This window comes from Chiloscyllium plagiosum, unplaced genomic scaffold, assembly GCF_037043375.1.
Source record: "Chiloscyllium plagiosum isolate Xiang-an unplaced genomic scaffold, Cpla_swu_hap1 HiC_scaffold_6, whole genome shotgun sequence".
Taxonomy (NCBI): Eukaryota; Metazoa; Chordata; class Chondrichthyes; order Orectolobiformes; family Hemiscylliidae; genus Chiloscyllium; species Chiloscyllium plagiosum.
In genome coordinates, this window is record NW_028270144.1 from 128820402 (window position 1) to 128841717 (window position 21316).

Sequence of the window (21316 nt, forward strand, 5' to 3'; positions counted from 1 at the left end):
TCCTAATAGCTCCGTATGTAGCTCCTTATGTGGCTCAGTGTTTGATAATCTCTCATGTAGGATACCTTGAAATTTTTTAAACTGTTCCAGATGACATATAAATGCAAATTGTTGGCATTCATGGTATCTGTGTTAGCCTGACTGACATTGCTTGTTGTAGTTCACTTAAGGGATGTGTATGTCACTGGATGGGCCAGCATTTATTGCCTTTCCCTAGATACCCTTGAGAAGGTGGTGGTCAGCTACTTTCTTGAACCTCTGCAGTCCTGTCCTACATCCATCCTACAATCTCTGCATTCTGTCAATTGTGGCGAGGGAGGTTCCACCTCCTCCTGGTTAGAAGGATGTGGGTTGTTGGGAGAAGGTAGGAGAATGACACTTGTCCACATTTGGATGGCCTATGCAGCTACAATGGGCCGAATAGCCTCCTGCAGCATACCAGTTCTAGATTCTGAATGGTTTTGAGTCAATTCATTAGAAGAATGAGGAGAGATCTCCTAGAAATGTATAAAATTCTGACAGGACTAGATAAGATAAATGCAAGAGTGATGATCCTGATGGTTGGAGAGTCCAGAGCCAGGAGCACAGTTAGTAGGATTTGGGGTAGGCCATTTAGGACTGAGATGAGGAAAACTTTCTTCACCCAGAGAGTGGGGAGCCTGTGAAATTCTTTGCCATAGAAGTCAGTTGATGCCAAACTCTGAATGTTTTCAAAAAGGAGTTAGATATACTTCTTGGGGGCTAATGGGGAAGAAAAATTGAGTTGGACGATCAACCATGGTCATATTGAACGATGAAGCAGGCTCAAAGGGCTGAATGGCCCACTCCTATTTTTGATGAGTCCCATTGTGGTACTGAGGAAGTTGTCACAAGTGCCTGTCTTTGTCTTTTGGGTGAGGACAGTCAGTGATCCTGAAGTCACTATACCAGAATACTATCAGCAGATTCCCTGCTCATTATCTCATTGCTGTTTGTGGGATCTTCCTGTGTTCAAATTGATAGTAACGTAGTCTATAACTGTTCATAAAATAAGTCTTTATTGTCTGTGGCATGGCTAAAAAATGTCTGTGTGTGAGATGTTGATTAGGGATGTACTGAGCATGAGACAGGTTCTGGAGGAGTGCAAGATCTTTCTCTGTAGCGGTACAAAACATATCTCAATGCTGCAGAAACAGGCAAAGGGATCTGGCCTGACATCCTTAGATTGTACAGCATTGAAAAGGCACTATTTGAACCTTGGCTGATGAAACTGGGGGATAATGTAAGATGAGCCCCACGTGGAATTGGTATAAAACGAACAATAAATAAAGTGTGACTTTATGCAGGAGACCATTCTGTCCATTGTGCCTGAGCTGGCTCTTTGAAAGAACTATTCCAATGAGATCCAAACTCCAATGTTTTATCATAGCTCTGCAAATTTGTTCTGTTCAAGCAAATGTCCAATTTTGAGGATCCTGTAAAATTGGATTCCACTGCCCTTTCAGGCAGCTTATTCAAGATCTTAACAAGCCTCTCTCAGAAGAAATTTTCTGTCAAAACCATCTTGTTCTTTTGCTGATTGTTTTAATTTTATCACCTTTAGCTACCAATGTCTCTGCTGAGGGAAACCATATTCCCTAGTACTTCTATCAAAATCCAAAATGGGCCTCCCATCAAATCTCTCCTTGACCAACAGTCTTCAAAAAAAAATTTGCCAGAACTAAATCCTCACATAGACAATGTTGGGGAAACTCAGTAGGTCTGGCAGCATCTCTGAAGAGTAAAACTGAGGTAACGTTTCAGGTCCAATGTGACTTTTCTTCAGAACTGGAAGTAAAATGGTGGGTCATACATTTTTGACAGAGACAGAGAGGAGGAGCAGGGGGAACAGCTGTTGTGGGAGTCCAGTACAGACAACAAAGAGATTATTAATTGTGATGAGTTTCTCCTGGTTGATCGGGAGTCCAAAACCTGGAGGCACAATTTAAAAATAAGGAGATGCCACTTAGATCGAGATAAGGAAGATTTTTTTTATTTAAAGGGTTATGAACCTTGAAAATTCTCTGCCACAGAGAGCTGTGAGAGCTTAGTCTTTAAAGATGTTTTTAAGGTAGCGTTTGATAGTTTTATTATTGCCAGTGGCATATAAGGTTATGGAGACAAAGAGAGTAAAAGGCATTGAAATGTTTGATATACCACCATCATGCAGAATGACACAACAGGCTTGGTGGGCTGAATGGTCTACTCCTGTTCCTAAGGCAACACAACAACATCTTTTCAAGGGTAATTAATCAATAGGTAAAGCTGGGCTTATCACCAACAATAAGAAGCAGTGAATTATTAAAAATAATTGACATACATCAGGTCCACAGTCACAACCTCAACCCAATTCTCTCTCTGCTAAAATAAGGGCATGAGATGAATCTGGGTGAAAGGTAAAACGAGTTCTAGGACTGCATCCAAGATGACAGTTATCTGGAACTAAACTGTTAATCTCACTGATAAACAGAATACAACATAACAGAGCTAAGAAACAGTATAGAGAAAAACTGTATCTATCCCTGCGCTGTCCCTGTCCTGGGAATGTTTGATGGAGACAGTGTAGAGGGAGCTTTACTTTGCATCTAACCCTGTATTGTGAGTGGTTGATGGGGACAGTATAGAGAGATCTTTACTCTGTATCTAATCCTGTACTGTGAATGTTTGATGGGGTCAATGTAGAGGGAGCTTTACTCTGTATCTAACCCTGTACTGTGAATGTTTGATGGGGTCAATATAGAGGGAGCTTTACTCTGTATCTAGCCCTATGCTGTCCCTGTGCTGGGAGTGTTTGATGGGGATTGTCTCAAGGGGACTTTACTTTCAGATTAAGAGTAGCACAGCGCGGAAACAGACCCTTCGGTCGAACTCGTCCATATCGACCAAGTCACCCAAACAAAACAAGCCACATTTGCTTGAATTGGCCTATATCCCTCTAAGGAGAAAGTAAGAACTGCAGAAGCTAGAAAACAGAGTCAAAATGTGTGGAGCTAGAAAAGCACAGCTGGTCAGGCAGCATCCAAGGAGCAGGAGAATGTTTCACCAACAATAGCATTTCATCAGGAAGATGATGAAGGCACCTGATTAGGTCTCAGGGATTTATCCACCCTCATGCATTTTAAGACATTCAGCCACCTCCTATTCTGTAATATGGACATTTTCAAGATGTTATTTATTTCCCCACGTTCTCTATCTTCCATATCCTTCTCCACAGTAAACACTGATGCAAAATACTCACTTAATATCTCTCCATCTCCTGCGGTCTCCATAGGCGGCCTTGCTGATCTTTAAGGATCTGTATTCACTCCCTAGTTACACTTTTGTCCTTAATGTATTGTTAGAATCCCTTTTGATTCTTCTTAACCCTATTTGCCAAAGCCATCTCATGTCCCCTTTTTGCTCTCCTGATTTCCCTCTTAAGTATACTCCTCCTGCCTTTATACTCTTTTATGGATTCACTTAATCTCTGCTGTCTATACCTGACATATGCTTCCTTCTTTTTCTTGACCAAAACCTCAATTTCTCTTGTCATCTAGCATTCCCTACACCTACCAGCGTTTCCTTTCACCCTAACAGGAATATACTGTCTCTGGACTCTTGTTATCTCAGTTTTGAAAGTTTCCAATTTTCCAGCCATCCCTGTACCTGCAAACTACCGCCTCCATTCAACTTTTCAAAGTTCTTGCCTAATACCATCAAAATTGGCCTTCCTCCAATTTAGTACTTTAACTTTTAGATCCTTTTCCATCATTATTTTAATACTAATAGAATTATGGTCACTCGTCCCAAAGTGCTCCCACTCAGTCACCTGGCCTGCCTTATTTCCCAAGAGTAGGTCAAGTTTTGCACCTTCTCTAATAGGTACATCCACATACTGAATGAGAAAATTTTCTTGTACATACTGAACAAATTCCTCTCCATCTGAGTCCTTAACACTATGGCAGTCCCAATCTACGTTTGGAAAGTTAAAATCCTCTACCGTAACCACCCTATTATTCTTACAGATAACAGAGATCTCTTTACAAATTTGTGTCTCAACTTCCTACTGACAACTGGGGGTCCAAGTGTAATCCCAACAAGGTGATCATCCCTTCCTTATTTCTCAGTTCCACCTAATACCTTCCCTGGATGTATTCCCAGGAATATCCTCCCTACCAGTCTTGTCCATCCCAGAACGTGGTGCTGCGAAAGCACAGGTCAGGCACCATACGAGGAGCAGGAGAATCGACCTTTCGGGCATAAGCCCTCCTGATGAAGGGCTTATGCCCAAAACGTCAATTCTGCTACTCCTCAGATGCTGCCTGACCTGCTGTGCTTTTCCAGCACCACACTCTCAACTCTGATCTCCAGCATTTGCAGTCCTCACTTTCTCTTTGTCCATCCCTGAGTTGTGTCTCTGTAATTGCTCTGATATCCCAGTCCTAAGTTCGCAATCATGCCCTAAGTTTACCTACCTTCCCTGTTAGGCCTCTTGCATTGAAATAAATGCAGTTTAATTTATCAATCCTAACTCGTTCTCTGCTTTGTTCCTGCCTGCCCTGTTTGACTTGCTCCTTTTCACAAGAGTCTCAGACTGATCTCTATCTTCTTCTCTCAGAATCTTGTCCTTTTCTCTTTCTATCTCATTAGTTCCAATGTGTAGAATGACCCCCTGCTGGTTCCTCTTCCTTTTGAGCATATTCTGCACTCTGTCAGGAATATCCTTGAATCTGGCATCAGGGAGGCAACACATCATTCGGATTTCTCGCTATCAGCCGCAGAAACGTCTGTCTATGCCTCTGACTAGAGAGTTCCCTGTCACAATCGATCGGTTGGAACCTGACATAGCCCTTGTTACATTAGAGCCAGTCTCAGTACCAGAACCTGTCCTGAGAGTGTTTCAAACTGAGGCTAAAGATAATTACAAAATAAACACACAGGGAGGACCATCAGTGAGATTTCAAAAGAAAACATTTTATTTTAAAAGTTCACCAGAAATATCCTCAAGGAATTGTTCAATAGAGGCAGTAAATAGAAAACTGCAATGAACAGAGCAAGGTTGCTTTCAATCCTGTCTTTGGAGGAGAATCAGTTTCCTGGTGAGAATGTGGAACTTGCCATGGCAGGCAGTGGTTAAATGGTGAACAGCTGAGATGCATTGAAGATAAATTAAAAGAGCTGAAGGAGAAGTGGAGGGAGGGAAGGGTGTGCTGAAAGTTGAAGTTCAAAAAGGTGTGATGAAGAGCAGCATGGAGCATTTGGGCTGAATGTAACACAAATTGTACCTGGTCTCACCTTAGCTCCTTGACCTTTGGGCTGAGGTTGGGATCTCAGAGAGACCTGCTCCAAAAACCATTTTGATTCTACAAACCATAAGACAGGATGGCAACAGCCCACTGGATAATTGATTCCACAAATTCCACAAACATCATTTCCCTGGCATGGGAATAGGCTGTGTAAATCCAGAACTTTTTGTCTGAGGAAAGGAGGGAGATAGTCAACTGAAACCTCAAGATGGAAGTTGATTTCATCAGGCCATGGAATCACATCTTCGAGGGTTGTAGAACCTAAGCATGTGGAGGAGAGACAGAACAGCTATGACCAAACCCAAGGGACTGAATGGCTTCCCGTTTAGTCTGGAAGAGAGCGATCATTAGCCATTCGGAGAAACCTAGGGATTTGCAGGAGTCAAGGTTAGGGCTGGAAGTGGGGGATGGAGGAGAAGGGTGCATGTATTTGTGACTGGACTGGTCTTTTTCCACTCGTGTCTCTTGGTCCCAGCGTCAAAGTTGGAAAATAAACTGAAGTCAATGCCTGGATTTGAAGAGCGCAGAGAGACAGTTGAAGGCCTTTTAGATCATCCACTGGTCCTGATCCTGCTCTGCACCTTCCATGTCGATCTGCAAGGAAAAAAACTTATACACTTAAAGGTAAGGTCCTAGAGAATGTTGCTGAACAAAGAGACCATGGAGTGCAGGTTCATAGCTCCTTGAAAGTAGAGAAGCAGGTAGATATAATAGTGAAGGTGGTGTTTGGTATGCTTTCCTTTAATGGTCAGAGCCTCAAGTGTAGGAGTTGGGAGGTCATGTTGCAGTTGTACAGGACGTTGGTTAGGCCACTTTTGGAATATTGCGTGCAATTCTGGTCTCCTTTCTATAGGAAGGATGTTGTGAAACTTGAAAGGGTTCAGAAAAGATTTACAAGGATGTTGCCAGGGTTGGAAGATTTGAGCTATATGGAGAGGCTGACTAGGCTCTGGCCTGTTTTCCCTAGAGCATTAGAGGCTGAGGGGTGACCTTAGAGGTTTATAAAATCTTGAGGGGCATGGATAAAATAAATAGACAAAGTCTTTTCCCTGGGGTGGGGGAGTCCTGAATTAGAGGGCATAGGTTTAGGGTGAGAGGGGAAAGATATAAAAGGGACCTAAGGGCAACTTTTTCACACAGAGGGTGGTGCGTGTATGAAATGAGCTACCAGAGGAAGTGGTGGAGGTTGGTACAATTGCAACATTTAAAAGGCATCTGGGTGGATATATGAATAGGAGGGGTTTAAGAGGGATATGGGCCAAGCGCTGGCAAATGGGACTAGAATAGGTTGGGATATCTGGTCGGCATGGATGAGTTGGACTGAAGGGTCTGTTTCTGTGCTGAACATCTCTATGACTATGACTAAGAAGTTCAGTGAGTTATTGCCAGATCTGAACATAACAATGAATAAAGATGCTCTGCCCTGCAGTAAACTTACCAAGTCTCCTTAGTTAACACCATCCACACACCACTATTTCCATCTAGAGGGACAAGAGCAGCAGATGTATGGGAACATCACCCCCTCCAAGCCACTCACCATCCTGACTTGGAAGTATATACCCTGTTTTATTCGGTCAAAATCCTAGAACTCCCTCCCTAACAGCATTGAGAGTCTACCCCAACAACATACAGATTGCAGCAATTGAAGAAGGCAGCTCACCACCACCTTCTCAAGGGGCAACTAGGGATGGGCAAGAAATTCTGGCCCAGCGAGTGATGCCCTCATTCCCTGAATAAAGAAAAACAAACCCATTGGAGTTGGGAGTAGGGCAGAAAGGTGTAGTTGAATGACTCGCAGAGCACTTACAGACTGTTGACAGTGGATGCGAGGAGTGGATGGATAGTGATAGTGAAAAACAGACAAATTTGATAGACCATGACAGCAGATCTCCTGACTGAAATAGCTAAGAACAAGGGCAGTCATTAACACAATCAGAGAGCACCTTTTACAGTTCAGCTGGGAACTGGAGCCAGGGCTGAATGTTGAGGTTATCTAGGCCTCACAAACAAAACGCAGTGTTGTGTTTCTTTAAGCTTGTGCAATTCTCATTACCAAACCCCCTCCTCATTTCAACAGTTGACTCACTTGTGACAAACATAACATAGCAGCCCTGTAAAATAAACTATTTCCCCAACGGGGTACAAGTGATTCCGTACTAGAACAGATGGGGATCCCACCCTGCTATGCTCCAGCACCCATTCCTCTGGCCGTTACCCCACTCACCTCATTTATCTCTCCATCATCTGGAGATTCGTTGTAATCATTCATCTCATCCATGTCCTGCATGTCTTCATCTTCCTCAGAGTCCTCTTCACTGTCCTCGTCATCCTCATCATCCTCCTCTTCCTCATCATCATAGTTCTGCTGTGCGCAATCACAACATGACATCAAACACAAAACAGACTGACGACACTTCCTCATTGCACACCACACATTTAAATATTTAATTGAAAAATCCCAGATATATATTGAAGATATTCTATAAACCCTGATTATATTTCACATTGGGCATGAATATTATTTAAATGGAGAAAAACTGCAGAAAGCTGGAACACTAAGGGATTTGGGACTCCTTCTCCATGAATCACGAAAAGCTAGCATCCAAGTACAGTGGATAATAGAGAAGGCAAATGGAATGTTGGCCTTTACTTCAAAGGGAATGGAAGATAAAAATACGGAGGTTTTGTACAAAGCACTAGTCAGACCACAGTTGGAATACAGTGAACAGTGTAAGGCCCCTTATCTCAGGAAAGATATGCTGCCATTGGAGGCAGTCCAGAAAAGGTTCACTCAGTTGCAACTAGGTATAGAGGTTCAGTCTTATGAGGAGAGGTTGAGTGGGCTGGATCTGTACTCATTGGAATATAGAAAAATGTGAGGTGGCCTTATTGAAACATCTTAGGTTTGACAGGGTAGATTTGGAGAAGTTGCTTCCCCATTGGGAAAGTCTAGGACCAGAAGGCATCATTCTAAACAAAGGGAGCACATATTTAAGACAGAGATGAGGAGGAATTTCTTCTCTCAGAAGGTGGTAAATCTATGGAATCGTTTATCGCAGAGGCTGGGTCATTAAGTATATTCAAGGCTGAAATACAGAAATTGTTAATCAGGAAGCAAATCAAGGGCTATGGGGAAAAGGCAGGGAAATGGAGTTGAGGATTATCAGATCAATCATGAATGAAGAAGCAGATTCAAAAGGGCTGTATGGCCTACTTCTGCTCCTATGTTCTATGGTCTACAGGTCTTAGTAGAAGGCCATGCAATTCCTTGAACCTGTTTCACTTCACTTAAATCACAATTGATTTGTATTTTAACTCCATTCTCCCAGTTCGGTTTTATAACTATCATGATCTTCATCCAAGAAACATCCAGCAATCTCAGTTTTGAAATCTTCAGTTCTATTTGTCAGAAGGATACCGGTTGCTCATCATCCTGACTTGGAAATATATTGCCATTTCTTCAGGATCTTAAGAACCATTCCACCAACCGCCCACCCTAACAGCGTTGTGGGTCTAACTACATCATGTGGACTGCAGCAGCACAAGAAGGCAGCTCACCACCATCTTCTCAAAGGCAACTATGGATGGGCAATAAATGCTGACCCATCCAGTGATGTGTAAATCACATGAATGAATGATGAAAAAATTTCAATGCAGTCCTTTAAACATCTTAATTAGATCACCACTTAAACTTCAAATACAATTGTTTCCAAAAATACTTTGCCGTATTGCCAAAACTCTGTTGAACTCCCTCTCGTGGGATGAAGTCACCATCGTCTTACCAGACCATATGGCTGCTCCCTTTTTAGAGAGAGACGGCCGATGGTGTACAATCTGACAGTCATTATGCTTCAGGTGAAGGGAGAGTTTGACAAGGAGAATCCTTCACGGAACCTCAGCCAGTGCAGGAATTGAACCCATGCTGTTGGCATCACTCTGCATTGTAAGCCAGCTGTCCAACTGACTGAACTAACCAATGTCCTAAGAAACATAATGAATGTGAACAGGCATTGTTCCCTTGATTCCTCAAACCTGGTCTGCCATTAAATACGATCCAGCCCAAGCCCTGACATCAACTCTGCTTTCTTGCCCAGTCTCTGTATCCCTTAATTTCCTTTGAGATCAGAAATTTATTGATAGAAATAGAAAAAAAGGTACAGGAGTAGGCCATTCGGCCCTTCAAGACTATTCTGCCATTCATTTTGATCATGGCTGATCATCCAATTCAATAACTTGTTCCTGCTTTTCTTCCATGTCCCTTGATCCCTTTCATCCCAAGTGCAATATCTAATTCCTTTAAATCACACAATGTTTTGACCTTGACCGCTTTCTGTGGCAGACAATTCCACAGACTACCCACTCTCTGGGTGGAGACATTTCTCCTCATGTCAGTCCTAAATGGCCTACCCCTTAGACTGTGATCTCTGCTTCTGGACTCACTGGTCATCGGATATATCCTTCGTGCATTTACCCTGTCCAGTGCTGTTAGAATTTTATAGGTTTCTATGAGATTCCCCCTCATTCTTCTAAACTCCAGTGAATACAATCCTAACTGATTTAGTTGAATATCTCAGGTTTCTTGGGGTGGAGAATTCAGAAGATTCACATACCTCCATGCAATGTTCGTCAATTCATTCCAAAACAGCCAACCCCTTATGCTGAGTCTTTGCTCCATTCTTGACCAGCATTTCCCTAACCTCATAACGCAAAGAGATCTCAGCGAATCTAACAACAAGGTTTATTACAGAAAGCCAGGACCCAGTCAGACACTCACCTCAGAGGCAGGCTTTCCAATTGGGACCAAAGTATTGTTCTTCTCAGCAATACTCTGCAACTGTGTACAGGATGTGTGTGTGAGAGAGAGAGAGAATGAGAATGAGAGAAATAAAATTTGGAACAGCATGCTACTGAAACCACCACTCTAAAAATGCAGCTCACTCAGCCCCATTACTCATGACAACCTGAGTTTCCTCAACATCTAACCCTAATCCCTTACATTGTTAGGAACATATAGCACAACCAGAAATATTCTTCACTGTAATAGTTTTAATTTGTTACAACTTTAAACTTTAATTGTTTCCTCCTACTAACATCAATATGTGAAGAGTTGTTTAAAATCACAGAATTGTAATGTTGGAGGCGGCCTTTTGGCCCATTGTTCCTGTACTGGATAGTGTCTGTGCTGTTTCAAACTGAGGGCATTCTCTGCTTAATTTTCATTCCCAGTGCTAGAAATTGCCATTTTCACATCTGGGATTGTTCCCATTCTATTCAGGTCACATCACTTAACTGCACACACACAGCCTGGACAATATCCAGGCTTTGTCTGATAAGTATTAAGTGCCAGACAATGACCATCTCCATCAAGGCAAAGTCTAACTATTGCTTCTTGGCATTAAATGGTGTTATTATCAAAAAATGCTTAACTATCAACATTCTAGACTAGCTATATAAATAGAGTGGAGGTAATGGCATAGTGGTATTATTGCAAGACTATTAATCCAGAGACCTAAATCATGTTCTGCGGATCCAGGTTCGAGTCCCACCATGGAAGAATTCAATAAAAATCTGGAATTAAGCACCTAATGATGACCATTAACCAGTGTCAACTGTCAGGAAAACCCCATCAGATTTACTAATGTCCTTCAGAGAAGGAAATCTGCTGTCCTTACCCAATCTAGCCTACATGGGATGCCAGACCCATAGAATGTAGTTGACTCTTAACTGCCCCCTGGACAATTGGAATAGGCAACAAATGCTGGTCTAACCAGCGATGCCCACATCCCATGAATTAAAAAAAAACTGTCAGAGACAGAAGTTGAAAAAAAATACGAATCCGCATATACACACACAGACACTGACCCAAGCCTGATGTTGGTTCTCTTGTTGTTGGAGTTCATTTTCATCCACACATGGTCGATCAAGATTAAACCACAAAGACTCTGTCACTCGGGGAAAGAGTGAGGGAAAAAGTGTTGACATCCTCAACAGACAGAAAATAAAAGGGCAGTTAGAAAGAGAGAAAGTGGAGGTGCTTCCTTTCCTTTGTGGACGTTTATACACTTGGACAGGAAATGGAAGTCTGTGACCTTTGCAGTTTCTCCTCCAAGAGTTCAAAAGCATTTTAGGTTTTCAATTAATTTGCTCAAAACCAGGCTTCATGCAGTCTCTTAGAATATCAGCATTCAAAGTGCTATAAGGGCAATGGGACCAGGTACAGTAGATAGGAGAGAAATATTTTCCTCATTATTTAAGGAAGGTAGTGGTGGTGCACATGTAACGCCACTGACAAGTAAACATCAGAATCCCAGGCTAATGTTCTGGTAACATTGGTTTGAATCCCAATGTGACATGGATAAATTTGAATTTAGTTATAGAGTCATAGAGATGTACAGCATGGAAACAGACCCTTCAGTCCAACCTGTCCATGCCGACTAGATATCCCAACCCAATCTAGTCCCACCTGCCAGCACCTAGCCCATATCCCTCCAAACCCTTCCTATTCATATACTCATCCATTTGCCTTTAAAATGTTGCAATTGTGACAGCCTCCACCACTTCCTCTGGCAGCTCATTTCATACACGCACCACCCTCTGCGTGAAAAAGTTGCCCCTTAGGTCTCTTTTATATCTTTCCCTTCTCACCCTGAACCTCTGCCCTCTAGTTCTGGACTCCCCCGATCCCAGGAAAAAGACTTTGTCTACTAAACCTATCCATGCCCCTCAATTTTGTAAAACTCTATAAGGTCACCCTTCAACCTCCGACGCTCCAGGGAAAACAGCCCCAGCCTGTTCAGCCTCTCCCTATAGCTCAAATCCTCCAACCCTGGTAACATCCTTGTCAATCTTTTCTGAACCCTTTCAAGCCTCAACATCCTTCTGGTAGGAAGGAGACCAGAATTGCACGCAATATTCCAACAGTAGCCGAACCAATGTCCTGTACAGCCGTAACATGATCTCCCAACTCCTGTACTCAATACTCTGACCAATAAAGGAAAGCATACCAAACGCCTTCTTCACTATCCTATCTACCTGCGACTCCACTTTCAAGGAGCTATGAACCTGCACTCCAAGGTCTCTTTGTTCAGCAACACTCCCCAGGACCTTACCATTAAGTGTATAAGTCCTGCTAAGATTTGCTTTTCCAAAATGCAGAACCTCGCATTTATCTGAATTAAACTCCATCTGCCACTTCTCAGCCCATTGCCACATCTGGTCAAGATCCTATTCTAATCTGAGGTAACCCTCTTCGCTATCCACTACACCTCCAATTTTGGTGTCATCTGCAAACTTACTAACTGTACCTCTTGTTCTCACATCCAAATCATTTATATAAATGATGAAAACTAGAGGACCCAGCACTGATCCTTGTGGCACTCCACTAGTCACAGGCCTCCAGTCTGAAAAACAACCCTCCACCACCACCCTCTGTCTTCTACCTTCTACCAGTTCTGTATCCAAATGGCTAGTTCTCCCTGTATTCTGTGAGATCTAACCTTGCTAACCAGTCTCCCATGGGGAACCTTGTCGAAGCCTTACTGAAATCCATATAGGTCACATCTACTACTCTGCCATAGAGTCATAGAGATGTACAGCAAGGAAACAGACCTTCGGTCCAACCCGTCCATGTCGACCAGATATCCCAACTCAATCTAGTCCCACTTCTTCAAAAATCTCAATCAAGTTTGTGAGACATGATTTCCCATACACAAAGCCATGTTGACTATCCTTAATCAGTCCTTGCCTTTCCAAATACATGTACATCCTGTCCCTCAGGATTCCCTCCAACAACTTACCCACCACGGACGTCAGGCTCACTGGTCTATAGTTCCCTGGCTTGTCCTTACCACCCTTCTTAAACAATGGCACCACGTTAGCCAACCTCCAGTCCACGGCACCTCACCTGTGACTATCGATAATACAAATATCTCAGCAAAAGGCCCAGCATTCACTTCTCTAGCTTCTCACAGAGTTCTCGGATACACGGTTAATGATTTTGGAATTTAAAAGCTTTTCTAACGATGACTAATGTTGTAAAAACTCATCTAGTTCACTAATGTCCTATAGAATTGGAAATCTGCCATCTTTACCTGGTAGCCCAGACACGCAGCAATGTAGTTAACTCATATTTTCCCTCCGAATTGGCTGAAGGTTTGCACCTGAAACATTGACTTCTCCACCTCCTGATGCTGCCTAGCTTACTGTGTTCTCCCAGAATCCTGCTCGACTACCTCTGAATTGACCGAAGCAAGCTTCTCAGTTCAACGCACATTGGGACGGCCAACAAATACATCTTGTCAGCAACAGATACGTTCCATGAATGAATGAATGAGCAAAAACAAAACTAGAGGTGTTTAGCACTGGAGGATATGGTATAAAGTGGGATATTTCATGAGGGGAAGACTCCTTGCTCCAAATAAGAGATTGAAGTGGGGTGTAAATCCATCCAACAAATCGAAATGTCATAGATCAAAATGTGGGACTGATGGCTTTTAACTAAAACAAAAAAAAATCGAGGATAGGAGGCAAAGGTAGAGAGGAGACCAGACACTGTGCTGTGGTCCTGAAGAATTCAGATGGGCTGAATGGCTTCTTAGAGATTCAACAGCAACCCATCCTAAATCTCAGGGAGACACCGCACAGGAGGAGACCCTTCAGCCCATTTGGCTCAGGCTTGCAGGGAGAAGCTGCATCACGTGGGGCCGGCTTTGTGGGCGGGGCCGGGGGAGGAGGAGGATGAGGGTGACCGATCTCCACCGCCCGGTCCCAGCTCATACCCCGACCCAGGCACAGCGCCTACCTTAGCGGCCGCCACAAGCGGTTCCGCCGCTGAATACCCGCACCCGGAGCGGAGACACGGCGAACCTGGAATGGGACCACTTCCGATTCCGGTGCCCGTGTGCAGCGCTTCCGGTGTCCGGGCGGGTTAAAACGGTATCCGGAACCAAGGGCTTGCAGCAGAGAAAACAGCCTCCTCCCCGCCCCCATCCCCTCCCCCTCTCCGCCCCCTCCCCGCCCCCATCCCCTCACCGCCCCCAGCCCCTACCCCTCACCACCTACTGCCCCGCCCTCCCCATCCCCTCCACTTGTCCCTCCCTCCAATTCTCCCTCCCTCCACCCACTTCCCCGCCCTCCCTCCCTCCCTCCACCCACTTCCCCGCCCACCCTCCCTCCCTCCACCCACTTCCCCGCCCACCCTCCCTCCCTCCACCCACTTCCCCGCCCTCCGTCCCTCCCTCCACCCACTTCCCCCGCACTCCGTCCCTCCCTCCACCCACTTCCCCCGGCCTCCCTGCCTCCCTCCCCTCGCCCTCCCTCCCTCCCTCCACCCACTTCCCCCGCCCTCCATCCCTCCACCCACATCCCCCACCTTCCCTCCCTCCACCCACTTCCCCCGCCTCCCTCCCTCCACCCACTTCCCCCGCCCTCCCTCCCTCCACCCACTTCCCCCGCCCTCCCTCCCTCCACCCACTTCCCCCACCCTCTTCCCCCACCCTCCCTCCCTCCACCCACTTCCCCCGCCCTCCCTCCCTCCACCCACTTCCCCCGCCCTCCCTCCCTCCACCCACTTTCCCCGCCCTCCCTCCCTCCACCCACTTTCCCCGCCCTCCCTCCCTCCCTCCACCCACTTTCCCCGCCCTCGCTCCCTCCACCCACTTTCCCCGCCCTCGCTCCCTCCACCCACTTTCCCCGCCCTCGCTCCCTCCACCCACTTCCCCGCCCTCGCTCCTTCCACCCACTTCCCCCGCCCTCCCTCCCTCCACCCACTTCCATCGCCCTCCCTCCCTCCACCCACTTCCATCGCCCTCCCTCCCTCCACCCACTTCCCCCGCCCTCCCTCCCACCACCCACTTCCCCCGCCCTCCCTCCCTCCACCCATTTCCACCTCCCTCCACCCATTTCCACCTCCCTCCACCCACTTCCCCCTCCCTCCCTCCACCCACTTCCCCGCCTGCCCTCCCTCCCTCCACCCACTTCTCCCGCCCTCCACCCACTTCCCCCTCCCTCACTCCACCCACTTCCCCCTCCCTCACTCCCTCCCTCCACCCACTTCCCCGCCCTCCGTCCCTCCCTCCACCCACTTCCCCCGCACTCCGTCCCTCCCTCCACCCACTTCCCCCGGCCTCCCTGCCTCCCTCCACCCACTTCCCCCGCCCTCCACTCACTTCCCTCGCCCTCCCTCCCTCCACCCACTTCCCCCGCCCTCCATCCCTCCCTCCACCCACTTCCCCCGCCCTCCATCCCTCCACCCACATCCCCCACCCTCCCTCCCTCCACCCACTTCCCCCGCCTCCCTCCCTCCACCCTCTTCCCCCGCCCTCCCTCCCTCCACCCACTTCCCCCACCCTCTTCCCCACCCTCCCTCCCTCCACCCACTTCCCCCGCCCTCCCTCCCTCCACCCACTTCCCCCGCCCTCCCTCCCTCCACCCACTTCCCCCGCCCTCCCTCCCTCCCTCCCTCCACCCACTTCCCCCGCCCTCCCTCCCTCCACCCACTTCCCCCGCCCTCCCTCCCTCCACCCACTTCCCCCGCCCTCCCTCCCTCCACCCACTTCCCCCGCCCTCGCTCCCTCCACCCACTTCCCCCGCCCTCGCTCCCTCCACCCACTTTCCCCGCCCTCGCTCCCTCCACCCACTTCCCCGCCCTCGCTCCTTCCACCCACTTCCCCCGCCCTCCCTCCCTCCACCCACTTCCAGCGCCCTCCCTCCCTCCACCCACTTCCCCCGCCCTCCCTCCCACCACCCACTTCCCCCGCCCTCCCTCCCTCCACCCATTTCCACCTCCCTCCACCCATTTCCACCTCCCTCCACCCACTTCCCCCTCCCTCCCTCCACCCACTTCCCCGCCTGCCCTCCCTCCCTCCACCCACTTCCCCCGCCCTCCACCCACTTCCCCCTCCCTCCCTCCCTCCACCCACTTCCCCCTCCCTCCCTCCACCCACTTCCCCCTCCCTCCCTCCACCCACTTCCCCCGCCCTCCCTGCCTCCCTCCACCCACTTCCCCCGCCCTCCCTGCCTCCCTCCACCCACTTCCTCCACCCACTTCTCCCTCCCTCCCTCCACCCACTTCTCCTGCCCTCCCTCCACCCACTTCCCCCGCCCTCCCTCCCTCCCTCCACCCACTTCCCAGCCCTCCCTCCCTCCCTCCCTCCACCCACTTCCCCCGCCCTCCCTGCCTCCCTCCACCCACTTCCTCCACCCACTTCTCCCTCCCTCCCTCCACCCACTTCTCCTGCCCTCCCTCCACCCACTTCCCCGCCCTCCCTCCCTCCCTCCCTCCACCCACTTCCCCCGCCCTCCCTCCCTCCACCCACATCCCCCGCCATCCCTCCCTCCACCCACATCCCCCGCCATCCCTCCCTTCACCCACTTCCCCCGCCTTCCCTCCCTCCACCCACTTCCCCCTCCCTCACTCCCTCCACCCACTTCCCCCTCCCTCACACCCTCCCTCCACCCACTTCCCCCGCCCTCCGTCCCTCCCTCCACCCACTTCCCCCGCACTCCGTCCCTCCCTCCACCCACTTCCCCCGGCCTCCCTGCCTCCCTCCACCCACTTCCCCCGCCCTCCACCCACTTCCCCCACCCTCCCTCCCTCCCTCGACCCACTTCACCCGCCCTCCACCCACTTCTCCTGCCCTCCCTCCACCCACTTCCCCCGCCCTCCACTCACTTCCCTCGCCCTCCCTCCCTCCCTCCACCCACTTCCCCCGCCCTCCACCCATTTCCACCTCCCACCACCCACTTCCCCCTCTCTCCCTCCACCCACTTCCCCGCCTGCCCTCCCTCCCTCCACCCACTTCCCCCGCCCTCCACCCACTTCCCCCTCCCTCCCTCCCTCCACCCACTTCCCCCTCCCTCCCTCCACCCACTTCCCCCTCCCTCCCTCCACCCACTTCCCCCGCGCTCCCTCCCTCCCTCCACCCACTTCCCCCGCCCTCCCTGCCTCCCTCCACCCACTTCCTCCACCCACTTCTCCCTCCCTCCCTCCACCCACTTCTCCTGCCCTCCCTCCACCCACTTCCCCCGCCCTCCCTCCCTCCCTCCACCCACTTCCCAGCCCTCCCTCCCTCCCTCCCTCCACCCACTTCCCCCGTCCTCCCTGCCTCCCTCCACCCACTTCCTCCACCCACTTCTCCCTCCCTCCCTCCACCCACTTCTCCTGCCCTCCCTCCACCCACTTCCCCCGCCCTCCCTCCCTCCCTCCACCCACTTCCCCGCCCTCCCTCCCTCCCTCCCTCCACCCACTTCCCCCGCCCTCCCTCCCTCCACCCACATCCCCCGCCATCCCTCCCTCCACCCACTTCCCCCGCCTTCCCTCCCTCCACCCACTTCCCCCTCCCTCACTCCCTCCACCCACTTCCCCCTCCCTCACACCCTCCCTCCACCCACTTCCCCCGCCCTCCGTCCCTCCCTCCACCCACTTCCCCCGCACTCCGTCCCTCCCTCCACCCACTTCCCCCGGCCTCCCTGCCTCCCTCCACCCACTTCCCCCGCCCTCCACCCACTTCCCCCACCCTCCCTCCCTCCCTCGACCCACTTCACTCGCCCTCCACCCACTTCTCCTGCCCTCCCTCCACCCACTTCCCCCGCCCTCCACTCACTTCCCTCGCCCTCCCTCCCTCCCTCCACCCACTTCCCCCGCCCTCCATCCCTCCACCCACATCCCCCACCCTCCCTCCCTCCACCCACTTCCCCCACCCTCCCTCCCTCCTTCCACCCACTTCCCCCACCCTCCCTCCCTCCCTCGACCCACTTCACCCGCCCTCCACCCACTTCTCCTGCCCTCCCTCCACCCACTTCCCCCGCCCTCCACTCACTTCCCTCGCCCTCCCTCCCTCCCTCCACCCACTTCCCCCGCCCTCCACCCATTTCCACCTCCCTCCACCCACTTCCCCCTCCCTCCCTCCACCCACTTCCCCGCCTGCCCTCCCTCCCTCCACCCACTTCCCCCGCCCTCCACCCACTTCCCCCTCCCTCCCTCCCTCCACCCACTTCCCCCTCCCTCCCTCCACCCACTTCCCCCTCCCTCCCTCCACCCACTTCCCCGCCCTCCCTCCCTCCACCCACTTCCCCCGCCCTCCCTGCCTCCCTCCACCCACTTCCTCCACCCACTTCTCCCTCCCTCCCTCCACCCACTTCCCCCTCCCTCCCTCCACCCACTTCCCCCGCCCTCCCTCCCTCCCTCCACCCACTTCCCCCGCCCTCCCTGCCTCCCTCCACCCACTTCCTCCACCCACTTCTCCCTCCCTCCCTCCACCCACTTCTCCTGCCCTCCCTCCACCCACTTCCCCCGCCCTCCCTCCCTCCCTCCACCCACTTCCCAGCCCTCCCTCCCTCCCTCCCTCCCTCCACCCACTTCCCCCGCCCTCCCTGCCTCCCTCCACCCACTTCCTCCACCCACATCTCCCTCCCTCCCTCCACCCACTTCTCCTGCCCTCCCTCCACCCACTTCCCCCGCCCTCCCTCCCTCCCTCCACCCACTTCCCCGCCCTCCCTCCCTCCCTCCCTCCACCCACTTCCCCCGCCCTCCCTCCCTCCACCCACATCCCCCGCCATCCCTCCCTCCACCCACTTCCCCCGCCTTCCCTCCCTCCACCCACTTCCCCCTCCCTCACTCCCTCCACCCACTTCTCCCTCCCTCACACCCTCCCTCCACCCACTTCCCCCGCCCTCCGTCCCTCCCTCCACCCACTTCCCCCGCACTCCGTCCCTCCCTCCACCCACTTCCCCCGGCCTCCCTGCCTCCCTCCACCCACTTCCCCCGCCCTCCACCCACTTCCCCCACCCTCCCTCCCTCCCTCGACCCACTTCACCCGCCCTCCACCCACTTCTCCTGCCCTCCCTCCACCCACTTCCCCCGCCCTCCACTCACTTCCCTCGCCCTCCCTCCCTCCACCCACTTCCCCCGCCCTCCATCCCTCCACCCACATCCCCCACCCTCCCTCCCTCCACCCACTTCCCCCACCCTCCCTCCCTCCTTCCACCCACTTCCCCCACCCTCCCTCCCTCCCTCGACCCACTTCACCCGCCCTCCACCCACTTCTCCTGCCCTCCCTCCACCCACTTCCCCCGCCCTCCACTCACTTCCCTCGCCCTCCCTCCCTCCCTCCACCCACTTCCCCCGCCCTCCACCCATTTCCACCTCCCTCCACCCACTTCCCCCTCCCTCCCTCCACCCACTTCCCCGCCTGCCCTCCCTCCCTCCACCCACTTCCCCCGCCCTCCACCCACTTCCCCCTCCCTCCCTCCCTCCACCCACTTCCCCCTCCCTCCCTCCACCCACTTCCCCCTCCCTCCCTCCACCCACTTCCCCGCCCTCCCTCCCTCCACCCACTTCCCCCGCCCTCCCTGCCTCCCTCCACCCACTTCCTCCACCCACTTCTCCCTCCCTCCCTCCACCCACTTCTCCTGCCCTCCCTCCACCCACTTCCCCCGCCCTCCCTCCCTCCCTCCACCCACTTCCCAGCCCTCCCTCCCTCCCTCCACCCACTTCCCCCGCCCTCCCTGCCTCCCTCCACCCACTTCCTCCACCCACTTCTCCCTCCCTCCCTCCACCCACTTCTCCTGCCCTCCCACCACCCACTTCCCCCTCCCTCCCTCCCTCCACCCACTTCCCCGCCCTCCACCCACTTCCCCCGCCCTCCCTCCCTCCACCCACATCCCCCGCCATCCCTCCCTCCACCCACTTCCCCCGCCTTCCCTCCCTCCACCCACTTCCCCCTCCCTCACTCCCTCCACCCACTTCCCCCTCCCTCACACCCTCCCTCCACCCACTTCCCCCGCCCTCCGTCCCTCCCTCCACCCACTTCCCCCGCACTCCGTCCCTCCCTCGACCCACTTCCCCCGGCCTCCCTGCCTCCCTCCACCCACTTCCCCCGCCCTCCACCCACATCCCCCACCCTCCCTCCCTCCCTCGACCCACTTCACCCGCCCTCCACCCACTTCTCCTGCCCTCCCTCCACCCACTTCCCCCGCCCTCCACTCACTTCCCTCGCCCTCCCTCCCTCCCTCCACCCACTTCCCCCGCCCTCCATCCCTCCACCCACATCCCCCACCCTCCCTCCCTCCACCCACTTCCCCCACCCTCCCTCCCTCCTTCCACCCACTTCCCCCGCCCTCCCTCCCTCCACCCACTTTTCCCGCCCTCCCTCCCTCCACCCACTTCCCCCGCCCTCCCTCCCTCCACCCACTTCCCCCGCCCTCCCTCCCTCCACCCACTTCCCCCGCCCTCCCTCCCTCCACCCACTTCCCCCGCCCTCCCTCCCTCCACCCACTTCCCCCGCCCTCCCTCCCTCCACCCACTTCCCCGCCCTCCCTCCCTCCACCCACTTCCCCCGCCCTCCCTCCCTCCACCCACTTCCCCCGCCCTCCCTCCCTCCACCCACTTCCCCCGCCCTCCCTCCCTCCACCCACTTCCCCCGCCCTCCCTCCCTCCACCCACTTCCCCCGCCCTCCCTCCCTCCACCCACTTCCCCCGCCCTCCCTCCCTCCACCCACTTCCCCCGCCCTCCCTCCCTCCACCCACTTCCCCCGCCCTCGCTCCCTCCACCCACTTTCCCCGCCTTCGCTCCCTCCACCCACTACCCCGCCCTCGCTCCTTCCACCCACTTCCCCCGCCCTCCCTCCCTCCACCCACTTCCATCGCCCTCCCTCCCTCCACCCACTTCCCCCGCCCTCCCTCCCACCACCCACTTCCCCCGCCCTTCCTCCCTCCACCCATTTCCACCTCCCTCCACCCATTTCCACCTCCCTCCACCCACTTCCCCCTCCCTCCCTGAACCCACTTCCCCGCCTGCTCTCCCTCCCTCCACCCACTTCCCCCTCCCTCCACCCACTTCCCCCTCCCTCCCTCCCTCCACCCACTTCCCCCTCCCTCCCTCCACCCACTTCCCCCTCCCTCCCTCCACCCACTTCCCCCTCCCTCCCTCCACCCACTTCCCCCGCCCTCCCTCCCTCCCTCCACCCACTTCCCCCGCCCTCCCTGCCTCCCTCCACCCTCTTCCTCCACCCAC

General features: G+C 52.6%; 1 protein-coding gene across 3 annotated transcripts; it reads right to left on the reverse strand.

The window, feature by feature from the left end:
- Positions 1-4950: 4950 nt before the first annotated feature.
- anapc15 (anaphase promoting complex subunit 15) lies at positions 4951-14252 on the reverse strand. Of its 3 annotated transcripts, none has more exons than XM_043692525.2 (5): positions 14104-14252; positions 11166-11286; positions 10078-10137; positions 7528-7665; positions 4951-5897 (listed from the first exon to the last, which is right to left on the reverse strand). In XM_043692525.2, exons 2-5 carry the CDS (start codon positions 11283-11285, stop codon positions 5850-5852), a joined length of 366 nt encoding a protein of 121 aa, XP_043548460.1. In that variant the 5' UTR covers position 11286; positions 14104-14252; the 3' UTR covers positions 4951-5849. The 3 variants fall into 3 exon arrangements, with proteins under 3 accessions (XP_043548460.1, XP_043548457.1, XP_043548459.1); XM_043692522.2 differs by having other exon boundaries at positions 7528-7668; XM_043692524.2 differs by lacking the exon at positions 14104-14252 and adding an exon at positions 13394-14097 and having other exon boundaries at positions 7528-7668.
- Between the last annotated feature and the right edge of the window lie 7064 nt (positions 14253-21316).

Bases quoted from the DNA above. Each gene is read 5' to 3' on its own strand.
- anapc15 (XM_043692522.2), bottom strand. From the start codon at position 11,285: ATGTCAACACTTTTTCCCTCACTCTTTCCCCGAGTGACAGAGTCTTTG. The intron at 10,138-11,165 runs GTCAGTGTCTGT...TCCTGTACACAG, and splicing joins AGAACCAACATCAGGCTTGG to TTGCAGAGTATTGCTGAGAA. The intron at 7,669-10,077 runs GTGAGTGTCTGA...GATTGCGCACAG, and splicing joins TTGGAAAGCCTGCCTCTGAG to CAGAACTATGATGATGAGGA.